Source organism: Daphnia carinata, chromosome 4 (genome assembly GCF_022539665.2).
Source record: "Daphnia carinata strain CSIRO-1 chromosome 4, CSIRO_AGI_Dcar_HiC_V3, whole genome shotgun sequence".
In the NCBI taxonomy this organism is placed as follows: domain Eukaryota; kingdom Metazoa; phylum Arthropoda; class Branchiopoda; order Diplostraca; family Daphniidae; genus Daphnia; species Daphnia carinata.
In genome coordinates, this window is record NC_081334.1 from 8,984,354 (window position 1) to 9,007,692 (window position 23,339).

Sequence of the window (23,339 nt, forward strand, 5' to 3'; positions counted from 1 at the left end):
GTAAATTTATCTCGATACAGAAATATACGGCCTCTGTAAGCACTAAATAATGTTTTTCCCCTCCTAATTTTATCTATGAGGAGTTGACTTAAGTTTTCATATTTGGTTGAGAAATAAAAAGCAAGGAAATGACACAAGCAGTTCCAAAAGGTAGAGCGCGATTAGAACTACCGAGTACAATATTATAATGGTCTTATGTTCCGATTGGCAGAAAGATGAGCATTCATTTAGAGTAATCGCAAGATTGCTTAAAATATAATACCTAAAAAGCTGAGTGGAAATTCTGGAAAAAGCTGAATAACTTTATACTGAAGTCTACGAGTAAAAGCGGCCATTCGTTTTTCTGATCGGCTAGCCTAAGCCGAATGGAGAGATTAAGGGAATGGCAAAGCATAGAAAGTCATTGAATTCTTCGTTTTCTTTTCCTAGATAAATATTTTAAAACGCGCAAGGATCGCAGAGATAAGCTATTAGGGACCTAAATATATATGTAGAATATCAGATTTAACGCTATTTCTGAGTCAAAAATGACAAAATCCTGCAATCAGTTTTGGCTGGTTGTACGAGACTTGCCTACGTACATTCAACCTCGGCAGGGAATTATATAATATGAATAGAAAGAGTCAGGGGAAGCTCGATTGGTGGAAACGGTTCAGTAGGTAACTGTAAAACAAGAAGCCTGGTCTTTTACAGACGTAGCTTTCATTTCATCCCATGAGAGGAGTTGGCGGTGACATACCAGTCGTTACTTGCAAAACGTCGCAGTATTCGCGCACAAGATTCGCAATTTGAAAAGCCTGTCAAAATAAAATTTAAACACAACAGTAGGTAAGATTTTAAGCAAAACAAAAAATACCTGATGCGTATTCAGTATGACTTTGCTGGGTTTTGCGTCGGTTCCAGTTATCACCATGAGGCAATTCAAAGTTGGACTGACGCTTATCAATGTAGAGTAATCGTAATTACAAAGAATGTGGCGAGTACGATGTTCTAGAAGGTGTAAGCCTCGTTGGTCAATAGCAAGCCATAATGCTTTCGGCCAGTTTGACGTGAAAGATTGCTAGGAAAACAGAAAAAAAAAAAAAAAAAAAAAATTAAAAAAGTTAATCGACTTGCAATCTTAATAAGTCCAAATTTTCTTTTTTTATCTTGCATTTAAGTGCAGGCCCTCAAAAGACAAGTTCAAGATATCCGTGATTGGAGATTTACACTATGTTGTGCAATGAAACTTACCATGACGTCGTAAAAGGTGGCTTTATGAAGAGGCCAGCTTTGTATGATGTTAAAAAAAGCCTGTTAAAATAGCAAAACCTTTTACGTTACGTTTAAAGATTAAAAAATAATTTTTAAGACAGATAATAATAAAAAACTGGCCTGTTTCGCTTCCTGGGGTGTCATTCCAAATAGCGACTGGTGATGAAGTGCTACGACTTCCGTCCCAATCAAAGACAAGATCCGGGGAGGAAGACAATGTTGAATAACAGCTCCATAGTTTAATTGGGGATTTGGGCAGTAGTCTCCTAGCTCAATTTGGGCACGGAGTGAGCATATCATAATCTAGGTATAATATTATTTAAAAAATAAATAAATAAATAAAACAAAAGACAAGTGGAGGAGTTACGAGATTCTTCAAGAAAGCATTTGAAATAAAACTGAAACTTACAGCTTCCATCTCTGTAACGGGAAAGCGATCAACTCGAATAGAATGTAACATTTGAAAGTAGAGGAGTTCCTTCTCCACAGGGTCTCCCAAGTTTATATATTGGTCCAAAAATAGATGTTTTTTAAACAGGAATGCATGATGTTGCTGCGGGTGTTGCTGGGCTCCGGAGTTTCTACTTGTTAAATGACGTGAATTATGTCAGGCATAAAACAAAGGCACGATAGAACTATCAGTTAGAAAAAGATCATTCATGATGAATTATTATTCCACACCAAAGGTGTAAAACTTCGTTATTATCTTAGCTCCAAAAGGCAACCTAAGGTTCCTGCTACTAATTCCTTGAATCGAAAGAAGAAAAGTGTTTAAACACCTTACCTGTATCTTTCCCATTTGCCCATGACATCAGTTAATTTTTCATCGGAAACCATGCTGCGTTCTACGTCACCAAGAACTTCATAAAGAGCAAAACCTTGAGACGTACTTCGCAAGCCAATGCGGTTTTTGATAATTTCGATAACATCATTGGCAGTGGCCGTCGGTTCAAATTCAACCGCGTGAAAAGCACCTAAATCAAATATACACTATTAGTCTACGGATATTTCATAGCAAGGCTAAAACGGGCTTTACCATCCATGAGGTAAATTCGAGCGTAGATTAATCTTCGGCTAACAGTACACAAGATTTCTTGGGAAGATGGGGACCACTGACGCCTACGGCTATTCATGGTTTTATACAAACACTGAAAAAAAAAGAGATTAAAATCAAAGATAATAAAATTAAAGTAAATCATGAAATATTGCAGTCATCCCACCTTTTCAGCAAAACGCGCGAATTTCCCTTCTTCTGATGTAACGTCAGCAGAACATAGCTTCAAATGGGAAATTAGATATTTCCTAATAATTTTATCTTGAGGTAATGCAATAGAACACATCAACGTTAGCAATGCCCAGTGGCGAAGGTTCACACGCGAATTGACTTCCGGATGGTCAGTAGTCTGTTTGATGAGTTGTAGAAAGAGTTCATTGAACAAGCACTCTTTTTTCATGCTCCTTTCTAAGAGGTTCTGGGCAAGTGGAATTAGTTCTTCTTCGCTGCCCGATTGACCATCTTCGGGTTGCAGTAGTCCAGAATAGGATAACACTAAACGGAAATTATCTACGGCGGCCTTATCATCCATTTCTGTAAATTTGATAAGCGACTGTGCAAGCGGATATCGGGTGAATGCCCATTCGGCATGGGTGAATCCTTTGTAGTTCTCACCACACGAGCTTGACGAAATAGCTCGTAGCTTATCAATTTTTGATTTATTCAAACGCCTTAGCGTGGAGCGCAAGAATCTGCCCATGTCGTCGACCGGTTTGCGCAGAATTCCGCTGTCAACCAAAAGTTTGCGGCAATTGATCACGTTTTGAAATCGGCGCAGCCTATCTTCGCTCGTAATTGGTTTCAATCGCTTCTTGGGGCGGTCCAAATCCGTCAACCAGTATGATAACGCCGGACAGTAGCTAACAATAAGAGAAGCAATTTCTTCCTTTTCTTTGGTTTCAAAAACTAGACACTTGTGGGCATCGGAAAGAGACTGCAATAGCGTCAACGTTAGAAAATCATCGCTGGGGTCAATCAAGATTGATTCGATGTCGCCGTAGCGATATTCATACATAACGAATTTGTCATCTGGTTTTATCAGTGCGACGCCATCGCAGTTGATACCCTAATTGCCCAAATAATAGCGAGTTATAGATAATGTTTCATATCGTGTGTAAAACAGTATACGTACCAAAATTAATTTGTTTCCATACGCCCAATAGCCACGATATGTGACGGAAAACTGCGTCACACCATATAATGGGAAATGCATGACGCAAGAAAGATCTAGATCCAATAAATTCAGCAAAAAAAGGACGGGAAATTAGTTTTAAAAAACGTACAAATTTTTTTTTATCGAAAAGTTTTCATGACATGCGAATAAAAAATTCTTAATTTGATTTTGTTTAGGGCATTGAATGATAATGCACGAATTTTCAAGTTTGGTTTTCCTCTTAAAGGGCTTTTTAGTTTCCTTAACAGATAATTCTAGTCTACAGCAATGATTTTTGCGGAAAAAACAACAAAGGAAAAGCTGCTGCAGATTGCTCTCTAACTCTTCCTTTCTCGTAAAGAAAATCAAATAGTACTACAACAGAAATAATGCAACGCCATCTTTGATGTTTTTCGGTTCTCAAATCAAGCAAATCTTGATTTCATGCAAACGTATATGTGATTTCAGACTAACAAGGAAAAGACAACAGAAAATGTACTTACACCAAACACGAGCTATTAGCTCAGATTTCCCCGTTCCATATTGAACGTGTGCGTGGCTTAACAACTGGTACCATTCCTCTCGCTGTTTTTGGGCAATTATTCGCTGAGGGAGATAAACTTCCACTTTCTCATACGTGTTCTCTTTTCCTAGGAAACAAGATGCGGTAAATATCATTGGCTGTTGCAGAACAAATCAATCAAAAGTTTCCAAAATTCTTACTTGTTTCCGGGTCGCCAAGAGTAACTTGAAGTTGAAGGCCAGCGAGCTGCAGCGAAACTTTATCGTTGATGGGAAATTCATCCAATTCAACGACAGAATAAACAGCTTGTCCATACAACAGGGCGATTTCCATGGGGTCTTCAGACAATTCACGAGATCCACGGAAAAGACGGCGGTAGAAAAAGAAACGATTCTCAGGAACCGAGATAGGCGAAACAGCCTTCAGACCGCGGGTACTGCCGCTGCCGTTTGTGCTGACTGAGCTTCTACCTGCTTCAATAGTATTTTAATAGCGTTATTGGAATGAATGCCAAATAAAACAGACAATTCCATTAAAAATCAATAAAAAAAATGTGATAGTTACAGTTGTGTGTCGGTGAAGAATCTTGCTTGGTCTCCCACGAAGAAAGCACATCACAAACAAATTCATGCGCTTTAATATGGGCGTATCTACCACGAGCCGGTCCCTACAAGAAATCACGTGGTGAAAATGTTATTTATTACTTTTTCTTTTTTTGCAATTGATCGTGTAACGTCAAACCTGATAAAGTGCCCATCCATCATTAGGATTTAGTCCTAGGCTTTCACACATACGATGCACTACATCACCGGCAGTATCTAATGAAGCTATACAAAAAAAACAAACAGAAATAAAACCGTTTAAAATTTGAATAGCAAAAATATGTACGGATCTGCCAACAATGCCAAAATCAAACTTAGTTCTCCAGTGTCAGACAAAAAGGTCTTACAGATGTCCAAGGCTCTGCTTTTTCCGTCTAAAAAGTATACGCGGCAGACGACCGAACCTAAACGACGAATTGCTTCAACTTCCCGTGAAGACGGAGGCTGAAATACATCAACAATCATAGAATTACTATTTCTCGTACCACAAACAATAGGGTGCAAATTAGTGAAACTGCTATTCTGTGGTGCATGTACGCAATTTTTAAATGAATAAATCTATCTAGCCATACGTCGAGAGGTTACGGCTACTTACTAATTCCAATGACAGTTCCGATTTGAACTCCCATTAATAAAAGTTGCCAACTCATTTATGGCCGCCATGAGTATCCAAAGTAAATTAAAACTGAATTACCATTTTTCGATCTGCAATTCTAGATGACCGTAGACGTTCTCCACACCAGTATATAAAAGGGTAATATCTCGACGATGTCTGTATGCTATTTTTCCGGATAAAGCTGTCAACATATTTGTGTAAAAGTTTGCTAGGAACAAATGCGACAACGCAGAATGCCAATACTGTCCAAATCTAGAAAAAAAAAAAATAGAAAAAAAAGTAGAAATAAAAAAAAACAAATAGCCCTGGAAAAAAAACTGTACTTTTTCACACATGTCAGGCGAGGGGTTGTTAGTAGCTTGGCGCATACCTAGGCAAGAAAAATCAGTAAAAATTTATATATATAAATACGTGGCAATAATAATTAAGTGGTGTTCACTAGCGAATTTTGAATGTATACGATATTCTTACACATGACATATATTTCGTCTCGTAAATCGTCTCGTTCTATGCCGTAGCCAACTACCGTATGCAGAAATGTTTCTTCCTCTTCATACTTCATTTCGCTTTTCATGTACCTTTAATATGAAAAATTCATATTTAATGATCAATGTCAAAGCATATATCTTTGTTTGCTTGTTTGTAAAAAAAAAAAAAATAAAAAATAAATAATAAAAAAAACAAAGAACTTTTAACTTTTAAAGGTAAGACAAACGGAATGTAGGAAAGCCAGGAGAACTAAAGGTAATGAAACTATTTGGCACCTGCACAATTCCTTGAATATGTCGCAAGTGATAGCGATACTATCGTGGTCGTAAAGCGTAAGATGAGACGTGGGTATGTAGTTATACTTTGTGAAGACAACCATATCTTCTTTCGGAATTGTAATTATCTCCCCAGATTTCTTATTTCTGCAAAGTTAAAAGGAGTACTATCAGTTAGATATATCAACAACTACAAATTAATTTCGTGACAAAATTAACTTAATTTTATTTTGTCTCAAATTCCTTACCTTTTAAGCGTGGATCCTAAATTAACATCAGAAACATATTCATGAACGTTGAAATTTTTTTCAGCAAATTCAATCAATTCATGGAGTTCACTGGCCTGAAACACAGAAAAATTATAGATAATGCAAATTAATTTTTAACGAAATGCTACATCTAAAAGGTTATTACTAATTCAACTTGGTTTCAAATGCTAACCTGGTTGGCAGCTGATTGAATGTCTTCCTCCAATTCATGGAGCTTGCGCGCAATTCTCAGCTTCCGTCGCACTTCTCGATTTTCTCTATTTGGTTTCCACGGATCCGGAGCTTCGATGGCATCATTTTCTTGTAACTTCTCGGCCTTAAAATGTTAATTGAAATTTGAAGCAAGTTTAGGAAACATTAGCATATTTAACTGGCTTTCGCTAGACTGCTTCATCCGGTATTGTCAAGACAACATAGCACGACGTGGAGATATCAAAAGCAGGAAGGTTGGAAGACGAAATAGAAGGAAGGGGAGGGAAAGGTAATCAGAGAAAAGTTGAGGACGAATAGCGCCGACTACGCTTGGACGACGGGACTGGTAAATAGCAATATATAAAACACATAATACTTCGTTAATGCTCGGTGATTGATAACGAGGCTGAATAGCTTCATAGATGGGCTCATCTTGATGAATAGTGGGTGGAGGAGGAGGTTTCTCAGTTGGTTCCGGTAAAGATGGAAACCCAAACGCTAACATGGAATCCGATATAGGCGATTCAAGAGACTCTAGAACAGGTGGAGGCGATGGTAGAGGAAACTCTTCATAATCTTTAGAAACTTCATTCCTAAAATACAAACAAACATCGACCATATGATGAATATTCCACGTTTTTTTTTCCCACGGTACGTACTCTCTTTCTCGAGAAACCAGTTCGATTTCCTCATCAAAACCAGAGGCCAATTCAGTCATCTGGTTTTCTATTTCTTCCAGCATAGCATTTTTCCCTCCGTCTGCGTGGACTTCCGACAAAAATGCAAAAAGGTTGTCTAGGTCAACATTTTCGGCAACAGCATTCGCCAATGTGTCCTCGAATGGATTGTGGGAACACGCTGTAGAAAATTTGGAGTTCAATTGCACCGAAAAATGCGATAAGGTGTGGAGATCGTTCTGCGTCGGGCGTTGAGGCACGTGACTATTGCTCTCATCGGCAGAACTCTGAGATTGAAGACCAGTGTTATCCTTTCAATAAAAAAAAGCTGAGTAAATTTGTGTTCAATTTTTTCCTTAGAGTAAATTAAACTAAAGTGCCAACTGTTACGCTCGACATGGAGCTTCGCGCAAACAGGTTCTGAGACTTTTTTAATGGTCTCATTTAACTTAAAACTGTAAACTGAATTTTCAAATGTAAAATAAAGAACGATATAAATAACACATGAATACATTTGCTTTGAACTTAAATATTTTTTACCATAACAAATCTTATTTTATTTATTATTAGAAGATTTGCTTTCCATCGTAAGCGTAACGTACAGTATTTGTCTTTCGAAAAACGCCTTGTTCTACTAACCTGGTCGCTAATTGATGAAACCTCTTCCAATGTCTCGGCAGCCTCAGTTTCTTGGGCAACTAACTTTTCCCTCTCTCGCTGTTTGGCCTCAATTTCTTCTACCCGGCGCATTTCTCGCAGGGCCATTGCTACCTCGCGTGCGAACATTCCACGTAGATGACTCTGAATGACAATCGCTGCCCGCCGCCTAAGTATAAATTTCAGCCGAAGTTGCCAACCTTTAAAGGCATGTTGAAGAACTAAGACAGCATTCCTCTTGTTTAAAAAGCAACGACGATCAACGAATCTTCTCCAACACGATTGCAATAAAACGGCAGACTGATTTAGGATGGAAATACGGGATGACTCTAAGGGCTCGTACACTTGTAACCGAAGGAACACTTTCCTCTTCCCAACCTGAAAAAAAAAGAAAAAAAAAAGAAATCAGTTAGTTGATCATGATGACGCATTATGAAACACGCAATTCCATTTGCTGGTGGTTTGACATTTGATGTAATATTTTTACGTTATTATTATTCTTTCAAATACATTCTACCCCTTGAGCAATAGTAAATATTGGGAAACTGTCTTACCTGCCACTGATTAGTCGGGTAGTTTAAAGTTTTTAAAATCATATGGACACTTTCCTTGACACCCACGGGGAAGCGAATTCCTTTACAGAGGCACTTGTACGAGGAAATAAAAGAATCAAAATCGATATGAACAGGATAGCCTTCTCTACGTATACGGATCAAATCGAGCATGCCTGAAAAAAAAAGGAAAAGTTCCTTAAAGTTTTAGTGTAATTTTATAAATATGTAATACCCAAATAACGAAGTTGATCCAAGACCATAGGTTCATGAAATGTGTTGGCTAGTTTACCGGTGTTCGGCTTTATACAACGTACGTACCTTAAGATTTGCAAATCAAATGAAGCGTTAGAAAACCATGTCACGAAAAAAAAAAAAAAATCCGTCTTAAATGTCTCTTAGTTAGATATCTGATTCAATTCTAAAAAAAGGTATTCACCATGGATTGGTTGACTGGAGCGACTGTACAAGCTGAGTAAGCTGAACGCGGAATGTATCACTTTTGGTAGGTTTCGCCTTGTTTGTTCCACGCGCGACAGTATTGGTCCCACAAGTAGTCTTGGACTGAGTTGGCATTTCCTACAACGACCCAATGAAGAAACGAATTAAAAGCCATAGCGAAAACAAAAAAAAATATTTGAGTAAAGTTAAACCTGATTGGGAAGGCTAGTTAATTCTCGAACAACCGCTTTCGTTGAGCTAGTAAGGAGATCTAGAAAAACTTCTTGTTGAACATCACGGTTCTTGTCCACGAAGCCCGAAACATTGTACATTACAGCTCCTGCATAATGGCGAATTCCGAATTCTTGTTCCCATCGACGCCTATCATCACCTGGCGAAAACAGTACGGTTATTGTTCATAAAGAATGGTAAAAAATAATTTTCGAAAAATTAGTACCTTTTATATAATACGCATGATTTTCGAATTCAGCATGGAGGTTGGTGATGTATGAAAGATCACCTGCAAACAATGAGAAAATGTAAGAATTTCTCCGTTCTCTCTCCGTATAGATGAATGCTTACATCCTTTGGGCATATGACATTGTTCAGAAAGTAGCTTGAGAATGCAAAGTGGAGGTTTTTCAATAAGCTCAACACATGCAGAATTGTCGGTAAACTGAATATGAGAGAACTGGATTTCTTCAGCAGAATAGAGTTCTTGTTCCAGAGCAAAAACATAATGATTGAAAAACCGATGAAGTTTTTCATTTGTATAATTAATGCACAACTGTTCAAACGAGTTTTGCTCAAAGTTCTCAAAGCCAAAAATATCTAAGATTCCTAGGAACCGGCTAGTGTTCTCTCCTGGACTCGTACACCGATTTATATGATGCAATAACCATGAAAAGGTGCGGGAATATAAAATCCTGGCCATGGCATGCCTATTTTCGCGAGCCTATAGAATTAAATGTACTGAAGATTAAACAAAAACGACCCTAAAAGTTGTTTCAAAAATTTAAAGACCTCATGAAGTCGTAAAGGTATCTCCGTGACATTTCCACGAACGTTGATTTGTCGAAGGATAAGTACTTCTTTCAATTTGAAATCGTCATCGAGATTTAGTCCCAGCAACTTAGCGATAATAATAACAATTTCTTCATCTTCACGTAGCAACTCACATTTTTCTCCATCTATATCCTAAAAGGTTGAGTGCTAATTTTATTTTGGAAAATTAAGAACTAGTACAATTTAATTACTTTAAAACGGAGATTTCCAAGCCACAAAATTCCTGCGAGAACGGAGAATATGCTTTCTGTATCTTGAATTGAAACCTGAAGAACGTTGAGGGCTAAACGAAGTCCGTCGAATTTTTTCGAGTCGTCCACTCCATTTATACTAGCACATCCACTTTGATTGACATAATCATAATGCTTCCAAGATTTAAGCATCCAAAGATTGGACAATTCTTCATCATGCTATTGAAAGATCATAAATAGCATTAATCAAAATAAAACGAAAACCATTTCTTTACCTGGGCGGCAGCAAGTAGCTGATAAAAAACATGGTAATTCCGCTCCCCTTTGCTTTATTGAAGTAAACAAAATATAAAATTAAATTGGCAGTTGTTTTGCGTTGGAAAGGAGACTGCATGTCATGGATTTCCACCAAATGAATTTATCGCCCGCAATCAAAACACTAGTCTCACATGATGGTCCATGATAGTATGACTAATTTAGTCATACTATTATGGTTGGACGATTAGCTCTCTCGACATCAAAATGAAATACGAAAACAATTGGATATATGGGCGGGAAATTTTTCGTTTCACAAGTTCTTCTTTTTGAACTAACCTTTGAACGGTAATGCGAGATAACTCAAGAAGGTAATCTTGAATAACACATCCACTGATTTTGACATGAGGATCAAAACAGACTTGCATGAATTTTCCAAAACGGGATGAATTATCATTGCGGACTGTTTTGGCATTGCCTGAAAAATACGAAAAAATTAATCTGCAAATAACACATAGAAAACTACCCTGTTCTTACCAAAAGCTTCAAGAATAGTATTTGCTTCAATAATCTGATGTTGAACCCATGTGCTAATGTTAGAAGTAACTGAGCATAAATAGTTCAACACAAATTTAGCAGTTTCCGTTTTTCCAGCTCCACTTTCACCACTAATAACAACTGATTGGTTAATAGCCTGATGCTGAAGTGATGTAAATGCTGATTCTGTTAGAAGATAGACATGAGGTTCTTTCGTAGTTGTTTCATGTTTTCTCTGGTAGCGTTCAACATAGTCCTTTAATACAAAAGATTGTTAGGGAATAATTTTGAAAAAAGAGCCAGTTAATTACCAATCCATAAATTGGTAGATCTTTGTAAGGATTGACAGCAATAAGGATGGTGCCAGCACAAGTCTACAAAATATAAATTAGTATCACAAAATATAGTTAACTTGTGTGGTCAATTAGTTACATAAATTTCATCTCTTTTGTATCGAGTCTTGAGATTTAGGTTAATGCCCCTTTCGTCAATATTGGATATCAAAGTCAAATCGGATACACCATCCTCTGGGTGGGATCCTAATATGACCCAAAAATTACATGTTATTATTAAAATGAAAATAAATAATTAGTAGTTAAACATCTAATTCTGTAAAAACAACATTATAACACACACATTTTAAAAAATGGAAATATAACACAAACACCATAAGCAAAGTTTATCAAATAATAAAACAGAAATCATCTCAATTAATAATCATACACAATGAGAATGGAAATGCAAAGCACCTTCATCACAAACTTTGGCCATGAATGAAAAATATCAACACTGCTGGAAATGACTACGAAGAAAAATTTAAATGATTCTACAGTACCAACAGCTTAGAGACTACTACATGGCTTTATCTAGACAGATATAAGCCTTTCATAAAACCAGGAAACCAATGTGCCATTTCCTGTTGGGAAAACAAAATTATCAAGAATATGACTATCTTACCATTAATTTTGCACCTCGTTAACGAAGTTTCCATTGTTTAGCTTAGAGAAATGGCATTATACGTTTAAAATGGTGACTAATCGCTGAAATAACGAAATTTCTCCCACTATTTTCAAAATTGAATCAAAATTGAAGAACATAGCATTACTGTCGCAAAGAAAAACGACAAAAAGCAGCAGACGATACAGAAAGTAGTTGACAGCCGAGAAAACTATAATGAAACCCGAAGTAAAATAAAATAAAAACAATTACAATTCAAGAGCCAAAACTGGACTATGCATAAGGCCAAAGAACTATCAAACGTAGAGTCCCGTTTTGCCGAAATTTTATTTTTGCTCTGCTTCTGATTTGCCTGTAAAAGTTGGACAAAAAGTGGGATTCTTCCTGTGTTACCGTAAAATCTAGTTAATCGCGCCAAAGGTGCATTATTTTAATTTATTTTAATTTCTTACTAGAATACCAATGTGTCCCGCAGTAATAACCAGCTTCTAACAGAACCCCGCCTAGTGGCTCTGCATACTAGGAATATTGGTAGATGTTATTCCATATGTTACTAATTATATGTTATTAAAGGTAATTAGGTAAGTCAGTTATCAAGAATGGTTACACTGGGAACATTATTTTGGTGATTCATCTATGTTATAAATTTCAATACTTCTTTTTTTTGGCACGAACAATAATTGTACCATTTCCTGTTTTTTTTATCTGCTGAGATTAGAAGTTTAACAATTCGGCCATGAAGTTACCTGTTGTGGGTTAAACATTCTGTGACAACAGCGATGCTGATTTTATTGTTTTATTAGTGATCTTTTATTCGCATTGAAATTGTTTCTTTGGAAGTAATTTAAAATGGGACTGGAGAGCGCATTAATTAAAATGAATACTCTTTATGAAATGGATCGCGGTACATTTCTACAAGCGACTTACAGACTACAGAAAAGCATTCTAAGAATTTCATGTTCTAAAAAATTTCAGACCTTATGAATTTATAAATTAAGCAATAGCCATGGACGTACAAACATGCCCGCTAGGTTGCAGGCTTAACAATTCGCCGATTGGTATTGAAATTCACTATGCACTTGATGGGCCAGTAAAAAGTCAGATATTTCACAAAACCATTATTTTGTTATTGGAATTTAGGCAATTTATTAGTCCATTATCTCATTTACGATTCTTCATTTTAAGATTTTAGCATTTAATCTATATTGTAGAGTAGGCTCCGTAATGAGTAACGCAATGCGTTTTTCAAATCGAATTGGACATACAGCAACAACAAATTAAGCCAGTTTTATTATTGTTCTACAAAAGGGCCTTAAGATTAGATTAGTTTTAATATTCTACATACAGCATTACTCTACCGCGTGATTTTTAAAACAGCAATAACGTTCTCTTCTCGTTCAATTGTAGTTTGAAATATGACCGTTAGATAGCTTAAGTTGCCGCTAGAAGTCCGAGTTTAGCAATGGAATGCCGGCCTTGTCAGGTCTAGTGGGCCAATGGATTAAGGTCTTCCTCGCGCATCGTGCTTCTCTTGTCAATTCACACGTTTCAGACCTCCATCAGGCTTTGCATTAGCTAGGAAGACGCGCTTCCCATTTCTTTCCAGTTTAGTTTGACGGAGTTCTGTTATGGCTTCAAATATTAGTGATACTGCGGCTGCCGCATTTGTTTATTCATATCTTCAAGAAAAGGATCCAAATTATGCCGAAGCTTTTAAGAAAAAAACTAATGCAGTAAGATATAATTCTTTTCTGTTTTACACGTGCTCTTGGTATCTAGAACCACGTGGTCGTGTTCATGGGTATCTAGCTTTAGACTAACCGCGTTTTGTTTATGGGTAGTGTATTATGCTCGATGGTTTTAATTGTGTTTCTAAGTTTTTCAATTTACAAGATGACAAGTGTGATTTATGTTTATAGCCAACACTTCTCAAAGGATCACCTTCTCTAAAAGATGTCATCGAACATTTTCAAAAGTTAGTCTATTTGTTTATGATTTATATTGAATGTTGTTTCCAATATTGTGTGATCGTTTTTTGCTTACAGAACATCCCCTTTGAAGAGACGGATTTCACTTGAAAACATGCCATCGTCAAAAAAGTTGAAAACTGAAAGTAGTGACAGTGAGTCTGGTAAGATGCAAAAAATTTTTCACTCTTGCACATTACAATAAAATCATGGCTATCTTCTGGTCTTCTATTACTGATCTATTACTCTTATTAGATTCTGGAATGGATGAAGCAAAACCCCCCCAAGTAACCAGGAATGGAGTGTCACCAAAGGCAAATGTCGTGGCTAAACCAGTTGCAAGTTCATCTAGTGAAAGTGATTCTTCTGACGAAGAAGTTCCAGCCACTAAAGCCACACCTGTTAAAATGTTAAACAAGCCTCAGGTGACCCCTGCAAAAGCTGTTGTACCGAAAAAAACTGATTCTAGTTCTTCAGACTCTGAGTCAGACTCCAGCGAAGAGGTTTGTTTCCTGACTTTCCATTGTTGAGTTTTAACTAAGGTTGTATGCTAACAGGAAGCTCCCAAACCAGCGAATGGGCCTAAAGCTGCAGTCAAAATCACAGCAACTGCTACACAAATTCCTAAGAAGGCTGAATCTTCTTCGGAAGAATCAGATAGTGAAGGTGAATCAGCACAAGTAACAGAAAAGAAAACCCCAGTTAAGATAGTAAATAAGCCACAGACACCTGCTGCAAAAGCTGTAGCTGCTCAGAAAAAATCTGATTCAAGTTCTTCTGATTCAGATTCAGACTCTAGTGAAGAGGTTGGTTTCCTGATTGTTTATGTTTGATTTCAAATTAATGTTGTCTGCTAATAGGAACCTCCAAAACAGGCAAATGGGGTCAAAGCTGCTCCGAAGATTGCAGTGCCCGCTAAACAGGTACCTAAGAAAGTAGAATCTTCTTCAGAAGAATCTGATAGTGAAGATGAGATGCCACAAGCAAAACCAAATAAACCTGCAGTCAACGTACAACCCAAGTTAATTCAGAAGACGGTAAAAGAATCCAGTTCTGATGAATCTGACAGCTCAGAGGATGAAGTACCAGCCAAGCCAGTGGTGAAAACAGTAGTGGCTAAACCAACTCGTAAAAATGAAGAGAGTTCTGAAGAATCGGACAGCTCGGAAGATGACACAATTAAGCCAACCCCCGCTGCATCTACGCCTGCAAAAACTCCAGCCAAACCTCCAGCCAAACCAACACCAAAGCAGGAGAGTTCAGAAGATTCAGATAGTTCTGAGGATGGAAAACCGATCCAAAAAGCGGTCGCTGCTAAGTCGGCAGTTAAACTTCCACCTAAGAAAGCGCAGAGTTCAGAAGATTCAGACAGCTCAGATGTCGATTCAACACCAACAACTGCCATTAAAAAAGTGATTGCGCCAGTTAAACAACAAGATTCAAGTTCGGAGGAGTCTAGCGATGAGGAACCTGCATCAAAACCCGTGCCGAAGGCAGTTACACCCAAGCCTGTTTCCTCTAAAGTTGCCGAAAGTAGCGAAGATTCTGAGGAGAGCTCCGATGAAGAAATGTCTACGCCATTGAAAAATACCCCAAAAGCGGCAACAGACGTACGAATCGGTACTCCCCAACATGCTGATCAGGTAAACTTTTTTCTAACCTAACAAAAGAAAAACAAGTGAAATTTCAGCTCGATTTAATTTTTAGAAAACACCTACGCATAATACATCTGGTACATTTAGTAAGGTAAGCACCTCAAAATATTTTTTCTCAGCTTTGCAAATTTGTTTAAAACTCGCGTACTAATTGATTGTGCTGCATAGAGTCCTAGCGCTGTAGCTTCCACTACACCGAAAGACCTAAACAGGTCTGCAAACGGTGGAAGTGCACGCAGAACGGTAAATATTTAGTCGTGTGTATTTTGCACCATGTTTGCTAATGAAAATTGTACACAGCCCAACACACCGTTTCGCCGCGTCCGAGAAGAAGAAATTGAAATAGACCAGAAATTCACAGATAATTCATTTAATGCTAAGGTAACTTTCAGCTTTCGTGTGTGGTGTACCGTTACCCGAGGAGTAAGCGAGCCCTTCTGCGCATCAAGCCGTTCGTCTTTTGGAAATTACTAATGATCAGTTCTTTTTTTGATTGGCATTCTTAGTAACTTCTGCCGTTCCTCAGTTGTCTTGTTTATTTGTTTTGTAGACACCATTTATTGACGGCTTGTTTTGCGTAGGAGGAAGAGGCTGGTGGTGAGGACGTAGCTGCGAGACCCGGATTTGGATTTGGAAGGGGAGGCGGACAAAATGGGTTTGGTAACAGGGGAAGAGGTGAATCTGGCGATCGCGGCGGATTTCACCGTGGTCGTGGAAGCGGAGGATTTGGTGGACGTGGGAATGGAGGAAGAGGTGGCCGTGGTGGGTTTTCCAGAGATGGAGGTGCGGAGCAGGATGGGGCTTCGCCTAGGACATTCGGGGGTTTTAGAGGAGGCTTTGGTGGGTCAAACCGTGGCAGCGAAGGCGGTTTTAGAGGTGGGCGTGGGGGATTTTCCCGACCAGAAGGAGACGCTCAAGCCGGAGATGCTACGAATAACGACGGTGGTAATCGTCGAGGAGGATTTGGCGGCGGCTTTGGTGGTCGAGGTGGTTTTAGGGGTGGAAACAGTGGGTCAGATAGAGGACGTGGTGGCGGTTTCCGTGGTGGGAGAGGTTTTGGCAACAGAGGCTCTTCCGGCCCTAGTATTCAAGCGAACTCCTCGGGTACGGGTGTAAACAAGAAAATGGTGTTTGAGTAGTAGATAAAGTTGATTGTGAGTCTTCAAAATTTTACTTGTTTATGATTTGCGAAGAATGACACTAATCTATTTAAAATTTTCAGAGAGGCGCAGTGGGTTCATGGGGAGAGCGGGCCAACCAAGATTTAATACACACCAAGGGCAAGAGTTTTCGACATGAAAAGACGAAGAAAAAGCGAGGAAGTTACAGGGGTGGGGCCATTTCATTCGAAGTGAACTCCATCCGTTTTGACGAGTGATGTCTCAATCAGTTGTTTTCAGACCCGTTTTAATTTCATCAGTTCATGCTACCGTGACAAAGTTGTAGTTTGTCAATGTCAACATATTACAAACTTGACATCGGAAGTTCACTACATCGAATTTTATCTTTAATTCCGAAGTAAGCAATGGACGTTGAAGTTTAACAGATAAATATTTTGGCAGTAGGCGTTAAGAATTTATAGATGTTATAAGCAGTCATTTCATTTTGGTAGAGCACGACAATATGGGCGTCACGTTTAAATGAGTGGCCATCGCTTTGTGGAAATGCAGCGAGATTTTGAGATGAAGTTAATTTTCTGCCTAGCCATTTTTAAGGCCATTTGTTTTGCACGTTGCAGGTTATTTGCCATAATTTAGACCTAATCTCTGCTTTTCCAAGTGTAGACGTCGCTTATAGCGAATCATGGTGGTATCACAGGAATCTGTGTAATTAGTGACTGATAATGGTACAAACTATTATAGCAAACTGATCGAAATCGTAAAATAGGAGATCTTTAAACCCGTTTCAGGTTCGCTAATGGGACTCTTCCTCAATTACATTTTCTCCTTTCCCTCAGTCCACCAAAAAAAAAATCCTATCAAGAACGAGAAGTTTAATTCACAAGAAGTTATTGCATGTGAGTCAATCGTCAGTATTCATGTATGGGGTATGGAAGGTGCCGTTCATGTTCGATAGAAACAAATCGCCCATTGATGAAGGTGGCCACGTCGTTTTGGGATACAGCGTAGTTGATCCGGTTTTAAACAGCGACAGGCGTAGTAGGAACAAGCGTCGGGAAAAATGTTGCAATTGAGAATCTTGGTTAAATGTCAGGCATCTTCTATGGATTGTCGGAAACCTCCCTGAATAGCCGCCATCTGATGGGAAAGAATTATTTTTTTAAGCTTCTTCTAGCTGCCAACTTCCCCGGTCTGGCGAGCGTTGCCAGTGGCTTAGTGTGATTTCCGCGGGTAGGTGACGTGGGTTTTTTGCCGATTATTAAAGCTAAACTGCCAGTTTAAAACTGGCTGCTTGGAACCGCGCAAGGGACTGCTTTCTCTCGATCGCGTTGCAGAACTGTTGCAGGATCTGTGACATTGGACGGTTATTCGGTCAATTACAGACAGGAGCTTTAATTACCACTAAAACCGTTGCCGTTAAAGATTCAGGTTTTAGATTTTATAAATTGTTACATTATGCTGGAAAGATGTCTCTTCTTCGTACGGGATAGTTACTATATGTTTCGGCACTATCGTGAATCGGAATTCGTTGGGTTCGTCGTAGGGTTGAGAGTCGGCTATTTATGGAAAAAGACTTCTTCAACGCTGGCATGAAAGAACCAAGATCGAGATTTTTTATTTCTTAAAATTGAGCACAGCTCGAATAGACTAATAACGAATGCCGAATCGTAGAAACTAGAATTTCTGCCTGAAATAGTTGGAGGAAAGTTAACGTGGGAGGCATGAGGGCTCGGCCCGGGTATCCAACATCTTACTACCGGAAAATGCTGGTGCTACATTAAAAAAAATTATTTTCTTGCAGCCTTTTTTTAGATTGCCGTCAATACCTTCCAGTCGTAACCGTGTTTCAAGCATTCGGGGCCGTGCCCTTGGAGGAATAAGGCGAAAGCGGAAAAACTAAAGAATTAATTTACTTACCCTTAGTTCTCTCGTAAACCTTTCTAGTTTTGCTGGAATTTGAAGCTTACTCTACGTTTACTTAAAAACAATGTTTAACAAATAATGACTAAAAATTATGATTGATTTAACAGGCAGCGTGATGTTCGATTTAGTACATTCAGGTACTGTGATTGTGGCGGGACATGTTTGTTTGATAATATTTAAATACAAAGCATAGAATAAATTTTCAATTTCAATGAGATCCCTCTCCCCCGTACGACTTGGCACTAACTAGCTGAAACCCAGTTTACTACCGGAAGTTACGAGTACGACACACGTAAAATACATATTTTTTTCTAGCCTAGCGCCAGTACCTTCCGGGTGAAAGCCGAGTCTCAGATAATCGAGACCGAGTCCTATTCCCTCCTTCAAAAATTTGGATCAGAAACTATTTTGTAAATGGCAACGGTTTGGTCAAACGGGACAATTTAAATATCGGCGCTGTTAAGCTTTTATGGGACTTATCTGAAATACTCAACTTAACTTCTAGTAAAAATAGATTTTCAAGTTAAAAAATGTGATTTGTACGTAGAATTGTTCGGTCCACGATGGTCCATGTTATTAATAACCCTATCTTATTTCTTAATAATAAAAAAAATTAAGAAGGAAGGCAGTTGAGAATTTTTTTTGGTAAAAAAATGTTGCAATAATTCCTTCTGCAACTTTTTCTGTTCTTATTTTCTTTTTTTGCAGGCGTCATCAGTTAGATCATTTTTAACATTCACTTGAAGCTGAATTGCACGCGCCCTGCCTTGGACCCTGTTTTTAGTTCCCATTGGAGCATTTTTCTTTAACCATTATTGTGGTGCTCTGAAACCGCACATGTTGCGTTAGGAATTTTTCAGCATATCTATAACTTTTCTTCTACTGTCTACTAATCTTTGCTTATCTATGTACCTATCTGCGAATGTAAACTTTCCAAACAAATATTCCTTTGAGTAACCCGAAAATTTCTATAGAAAAATTCGAGAAATCACAGCAATATGTGAATGACAGTATTTTTTTAAAAATAAAATTAAACTCAAAGAAAGAAAAACTTTACGTGTAATGCCAAATCAAACCAGAAAAATAATGCTATACATAAATGTGTGAGTTAAACAGATTTCTTCTTTCGTCCTTTCTTCTTTTCCTTTAAAGAACCCTGCTTCTTGGCAATGCAACGCTGACAAAACCAACTTTCCGTTTCAGCAGGTGGAACTCGAATTCCGACACACACCCTTAATGCATTTATATGTGATTTTGAAAAGGATAAACAAAACGTGCGGACAAAATTAATTTGAATTAATATAAGATTTATAAGATATATTATATTATAAGAAATTACCAATGATACCAGTCGTCGCATTCGTCGCAACCTATCATCGGAGTGCCATCGTCTTGTCGACCGCAGGCTGGACAAATCCATATTTTGTTGCCAAACTCATCCTTATATACAAAAAAAAAGAATATTATTGTACTCTGCCAATCGAAGAAACTTGTAAAAGGGGCCAAGGACACAAAAATCATAACTTACATAATAAGATCCAACTGTTTCTGTAATAACTGCCACGTCTCCGACCCCGGGTTTGTCACCTTTCTTTTTCTCTTTTTCTTTATCTTTTGTTACTCGTGGAGGTTTTTGTGGTTTTTCACGTCTGACTTTCGGAGAAGGACTAGGTGTGCGAGGGGCTAGCGCAGGTTGGGAAGTGGATGGAGAATCGGTTACTGTTTCAACACAAGGCTTATTTGCTGGCATTTCCTTTACGGTTTTCACCAGTTTAGGAGGACGCGTGACAAGCGCAGAAAATTTTGCAACTTCAACTGCTGGTTGAACGGGTGACTGAGCAGTTACATCCCTGTTGCTGCTACCAGAGGCAGTGAAATTACCTTCTTTGTCAGCTATGGCTTTAAATATTCTGAGAAAGAGAAAAAAAAATACATATAATAATCAACGGCAATTATCAAATGGATAACGAAATGCACAAGATTACAATTTTGGGGTCGAGTCTGGCGTTAACGGGTGTGGTGAACTTGGGGCAGCTGCAAATTTAAAAGTGATTTTTGGAACGGTTAAATTTTCTTCCTTTTCTTTACACTTTTCCTTGTCTTTTTCTTTTTCTTTTTTCTCTTTTTTTTTGTCCTTTTTGTTTTTTCTCTCTTGCTCATCGGACACCTTTTCTTTAATTTTTTTATCTTTTTTCTTCTTTTCTTTATCTTTTTTCTCGCGCTTTTCTTTCTTTTTAGTTACAACGGATTCAGCTTCACTGGTTTCCATGTTTAAAGAGGATTCAGGAAGGCTGTCAACAATATTCGGAGACTTGGTAGGTGAAGAGGACATGGGAGGCATTCTGTTCATGGTATCTTTAGGTGGCGTGTAAAAATCCGTTGGGGGCACATTAGACATGGGTCCCACACTACTAAACATATTCGTGGGCGGGATCCCTAAAGGAGATCTCAATCCTAACGGAGGAACTCCTAATAAATTAAAGGGGACATTTGGAATAAACGGCGGTGGTATCAATCCGGGAACTGAGAAGTGAGGAGGGAAAGGAAAGAAAGATTTTGGAGTCGGCGGAATGGGCGATTCAACATGGGCTGGTGGTGCAGCCTCAGAAATTTGGGTTTCACCTAGATCCGGCGTCATAACACGGGGAGGTCGACCTTTTTTCTTTTTTGGTGCTTCAACACCGGGAGAAGCCATTATTTTGGATCTGTTTTGCCCGGATTTTCCCAAAATCGACAGGTCACTTGGTCCGATCGGTTCTTCTTTTGGATAAACAGGTTCTACTTTTGCAAGTTCTTTTCCAAATTTGATATTATCTTGGCTGTCAACAAGAATGACACCATCAGTGTTAAAAGGAAGACGATCTTGTTTACTTTTTTGCTTCCTATCTTTTTTTGAAATTTTTAATTTCCCGCTTGCAAAGCTTTCGCTATTTGAGGACAATACTGCTGCTTCAGAAATGCTTTTCAATGGACTTTCCTCAACCACAGCAGCAGATCCTTTTTCAGATTCAGCGTTTTCGGTGCGTGACAAGATACGTGTTGTCTGATTATCGAGGTCTTTGCTTTTTGGAATTTTCTTAAATATATTCAATTTTTGCTTTGTTGAATCATTGACAGCAATAGATTCTGATGGTTTCAATGAAATAGATTTTCCCTTTTCAAAGAAAGCAAATTCTTCTAACAGTTTTTCTTTGTTACGTTTCTTCTTAATTTTCTCTTTGTCTTGTTCTTTTCCAGAAACTTTTTCTTTTTCTGTTTTTTCCTTTTCTTTTTCTGTTTTTTCCTTTTCTTTTTCCATTTTTTCCTTTTCTTTTTCCATTTTTTGCTTTTCTTTTTCTGTCTCCTTTTCAGCATCTCGTTCTTTTTCTTGCTCTCTTACTCGCTCTTTTTCCTTATTTCGCTCCCTTTTTCCTTCTTTTTCAAAATCTTCTTCTTTAGATTGTTCGGGTATTGGTCTCTTTTCTTCAGGGGTTTCAAACTGCCGATCTTTTGAAATGTCATTAAATTTCTTAACAAAATCTGAGTCTCTCTCGTCACTTTTTTTAGAAAGTTCTTCTGGTTTTTTAATGCCTTCAAATACTTTCTTAATATTGATTTTTTTCTCCGGAAGGGCGTGATCCGGTTCTGTTTCAAGAAACAATTTTCGAATTTTAGTTTCAGGCAATTTCCCTTCGCGCGATGATGAAAGGTATCCCGATGATGTCATCATCACACTTGATATTTCTCTAATTGGTTGGCCATCGTCACCCAACCATCCTCTAAAAGTTTACATGAAAATAAGGAATCAAAACCAAATCATGCACTGTATGCCTTTTTTCATACCCTTTTCGTTTCTCTGCTCCATCAGGTCTTTTAAAAGAATAAGGATGTGGAGACAAATTCATAGTTTGCTCAACATTATCTTGAGCAACTGAAAGGGTTTCTGTAACTTCAGGATAATCTGTAGAAGCTTTGTCATCATCTGGATGATGCAACAAAAAGTTAATAAAGAAAAATTACATGTATGGTGAACTATGTTCTGTCAAGTATGGAAAATATTTTTTCACATTTCTTACCCAGAATGATATGTTGCATTGGAGGTAGATGTTCATGGATATGAACAGGTCTGGAAAGAACTTCGTGGCTGCCTGGTTTAAGAAAATTTAAATTGTGTTCTCTAGCCACAGGGATTTTAGAAATATCTTCATTGAAAGATGTGGGTTCAACATTGGAAACATAGTCTGAAAGGTCCTGAATAGTGATACCCATATCTCGAAAGGTAAGTCCTAAATCATCTAAATTTGGACCTGTGCGCCCAACTTGAAAAAAAAATTTCATTTATATTTCTTTCTTCTAACACAATGAATTTTCTTACACTGTTCTGAATATCTGTGCATAGACTGACCAATCTCAGTCAAGTATTTTTGAAGGACTTCTGTGAGTAAATCTAAAGAAGAAGCATGAATTCCATTCCAACCAATGTTATGGCTGCAATGCCCGACAACTTGCCGCAAAACTTCAGTTTGAAACTCATTCATTTTGTCAAATCTATTGAACGTTCGAAAAATTAATGCAAAAAAATTTAAATTAGTAAATAATACTACCTCAAAAAAAGAAACACAGGAAACACATCGATGTATTCGTTTACTTTTTTTAGTTGTTTCGTAAAATAGTGCCAGAGTAAAGTGCGAAAGCGGACAGTGGAACGGGTAAACTGTGGACTTTCAGATGCGGACTAGCTCCCAAAATTTCCAAGCAAACAATCCCGAAGTTTATTCATACCACAACGAAGGGGATAGAGTCCTTTGGGCTAGTTGCCAAATGGACTCTAGGTTTTCTGACACTAGAACTTTTTTTTTGTTGTTGTTTAACGTGTCTCCCGTGTAGCATTGCCATATCGGGAACGAGTCGTCCTAGGACACTAGAACTATAGCCA

General features: G+C 38.0%; 3 protein-coding genes across 8 annotated transcripts; 1 reads left to right on the plus strand and 2 right to left on the minus strand.

Moving 5' to 3' along the window:
* Positions 1-52: 52 nt before the first annotated feature.
* Positions 53-11,964, minus strand: LOC130692736 (myosin-I heavy chain-like). Of its 2 annotated transcripts, none has more exons than XM_057515820.2 (37): positions 11,759-11,964; positions 11,234-11,340; positions 11,113-11,175; positions 10,802-11,057; positions 10,604-10,742; positions 10,285-10,336; positions 10,010-10,228; positions 9,777-9,950; positions 9,336-9,708; positions 9,211-9,273; positions 8,966-9,144; positions 8,752-8,891; positions 8,548-8,633; positions 8,316-8,488; positions 7,744-8,139; positions 7,087-7,415; positions 6,804-7,020; positions 6,408-6,551; positions 6,215-6,309; positions 5,967-6,113; positions 5,674-5,780; positions 5,526-5,572; positions 5,281-5,454; positions 4,934-5,030; positions 4,726-4,811; positions 4,549-4,651; positions 4,185-4,457; positions 3,965-4,111; positions 3,441-3,535; positions 2,475-3,374; positions 2,291-2,402; positions 2,039-2,228; positions 1,664-1,835; positions 1,375-1,557; positions 1,234-1,293; positions 857-1,060; positions 53-797 (listed from the first exon to the last, which is right to left on the minus strand). In XM_057515820.2, exons 1-37 carry the CDS (start codon positions 11,790-11,792, stop codon positions 708-710), a joined length of 6,426 nt encoding a protein of 2,141 aa, XP_057371803.1. In that variant the 5' UTR covers positions 11,793-11,964; the 3' UTR covers positions 53-707. The 2 variants fall into 2 exon arrangements, with proteins under 2 accessions (XP_057371803.1, XP_059351017.1); XM_059495034.1 differs by lacking the exon at positions 11,759-11,964 and adding an exon at positions 11,551-11,696.
* A 1,307-nt stretch (positions 11,965-13,271) lies between these two features.
* LOC130692731 (nucleolar protein dao-5-like) lies at positions 13,272-16,818 on the plus strand. 5 transcript variants are annotated; one of them, XM_057515813.2, is made up of 11 exons: positions 13,274-13,491; positions 13,678-13,733; positions 13,804-13,889; positions 13,981-14,228; positions 14,283-14,531; positions 14,586-15,368; positions 15,433-15,471; positions 15,549-15,623; positions 15,681-15,761; positions 15,962-16,534; positions 16,603-16,743. In XM_057515813.2, exons 1-10 carry the CDS (start codon positions 13,387-13,389, stop codon positions 16,517-16,519), a joined length of 2,280 nt encoding a protein of 759 aa, XP_057371796.1. In that variant the 5' UTR covers positions 13,274-13,386; the 3' UTR covers positions 16,520-16,534; positions 16,603-16,743. The 5 variants fall into 5 exon arrangements, with proteins under 5 accessions (XP_059351018.1, XP_057371796.1, XP_059351019.1 ...); XM_059495035.1 differs by lacking the exon at positions 14,283-14,531 and having other exon boundaries at positions 13,272-13,491; XM_059495036.1 differs by lacking the exon at positions 15,962-16,534 and having other exon boundaries at positions 13,275-13,491; positions 16,603-16,818.
* A 2,647-nt stretch (positions 16,819-19,465) lies between these two features.
* On the minus strand, positions 19,466-23,131 carry LOC130692730 (transcription initiation factor TFIID subunit 3-like). The gene is made up of 8 exons (XM_057515812.2): positions 23,008-23,131; positions 22,779-22,951; positions 22,480-22,722; positions 22,247-22,385; positions 20,410-22,182; positions 19,953-20,334; positions 19,764-19,864; positions 19,466-19,656 (listed from the first exon to the last, which is right to left on the minus strand). The coding sequence occupies exons 2-8, from the start codon at positions 22,939-22,941 to the stop codon at positions 19,533-19,535; spliced, it is 2,925 nt and encodes a 974-aa protein (XP_057371795.1). The 5' UTR covers positions 22,942-22,951; positions 23,008-23,131; the 3' UTR covers positions 19,466-19,532.
* Positions 23,132-23,339: the final 208 nt, after the last annotated feature.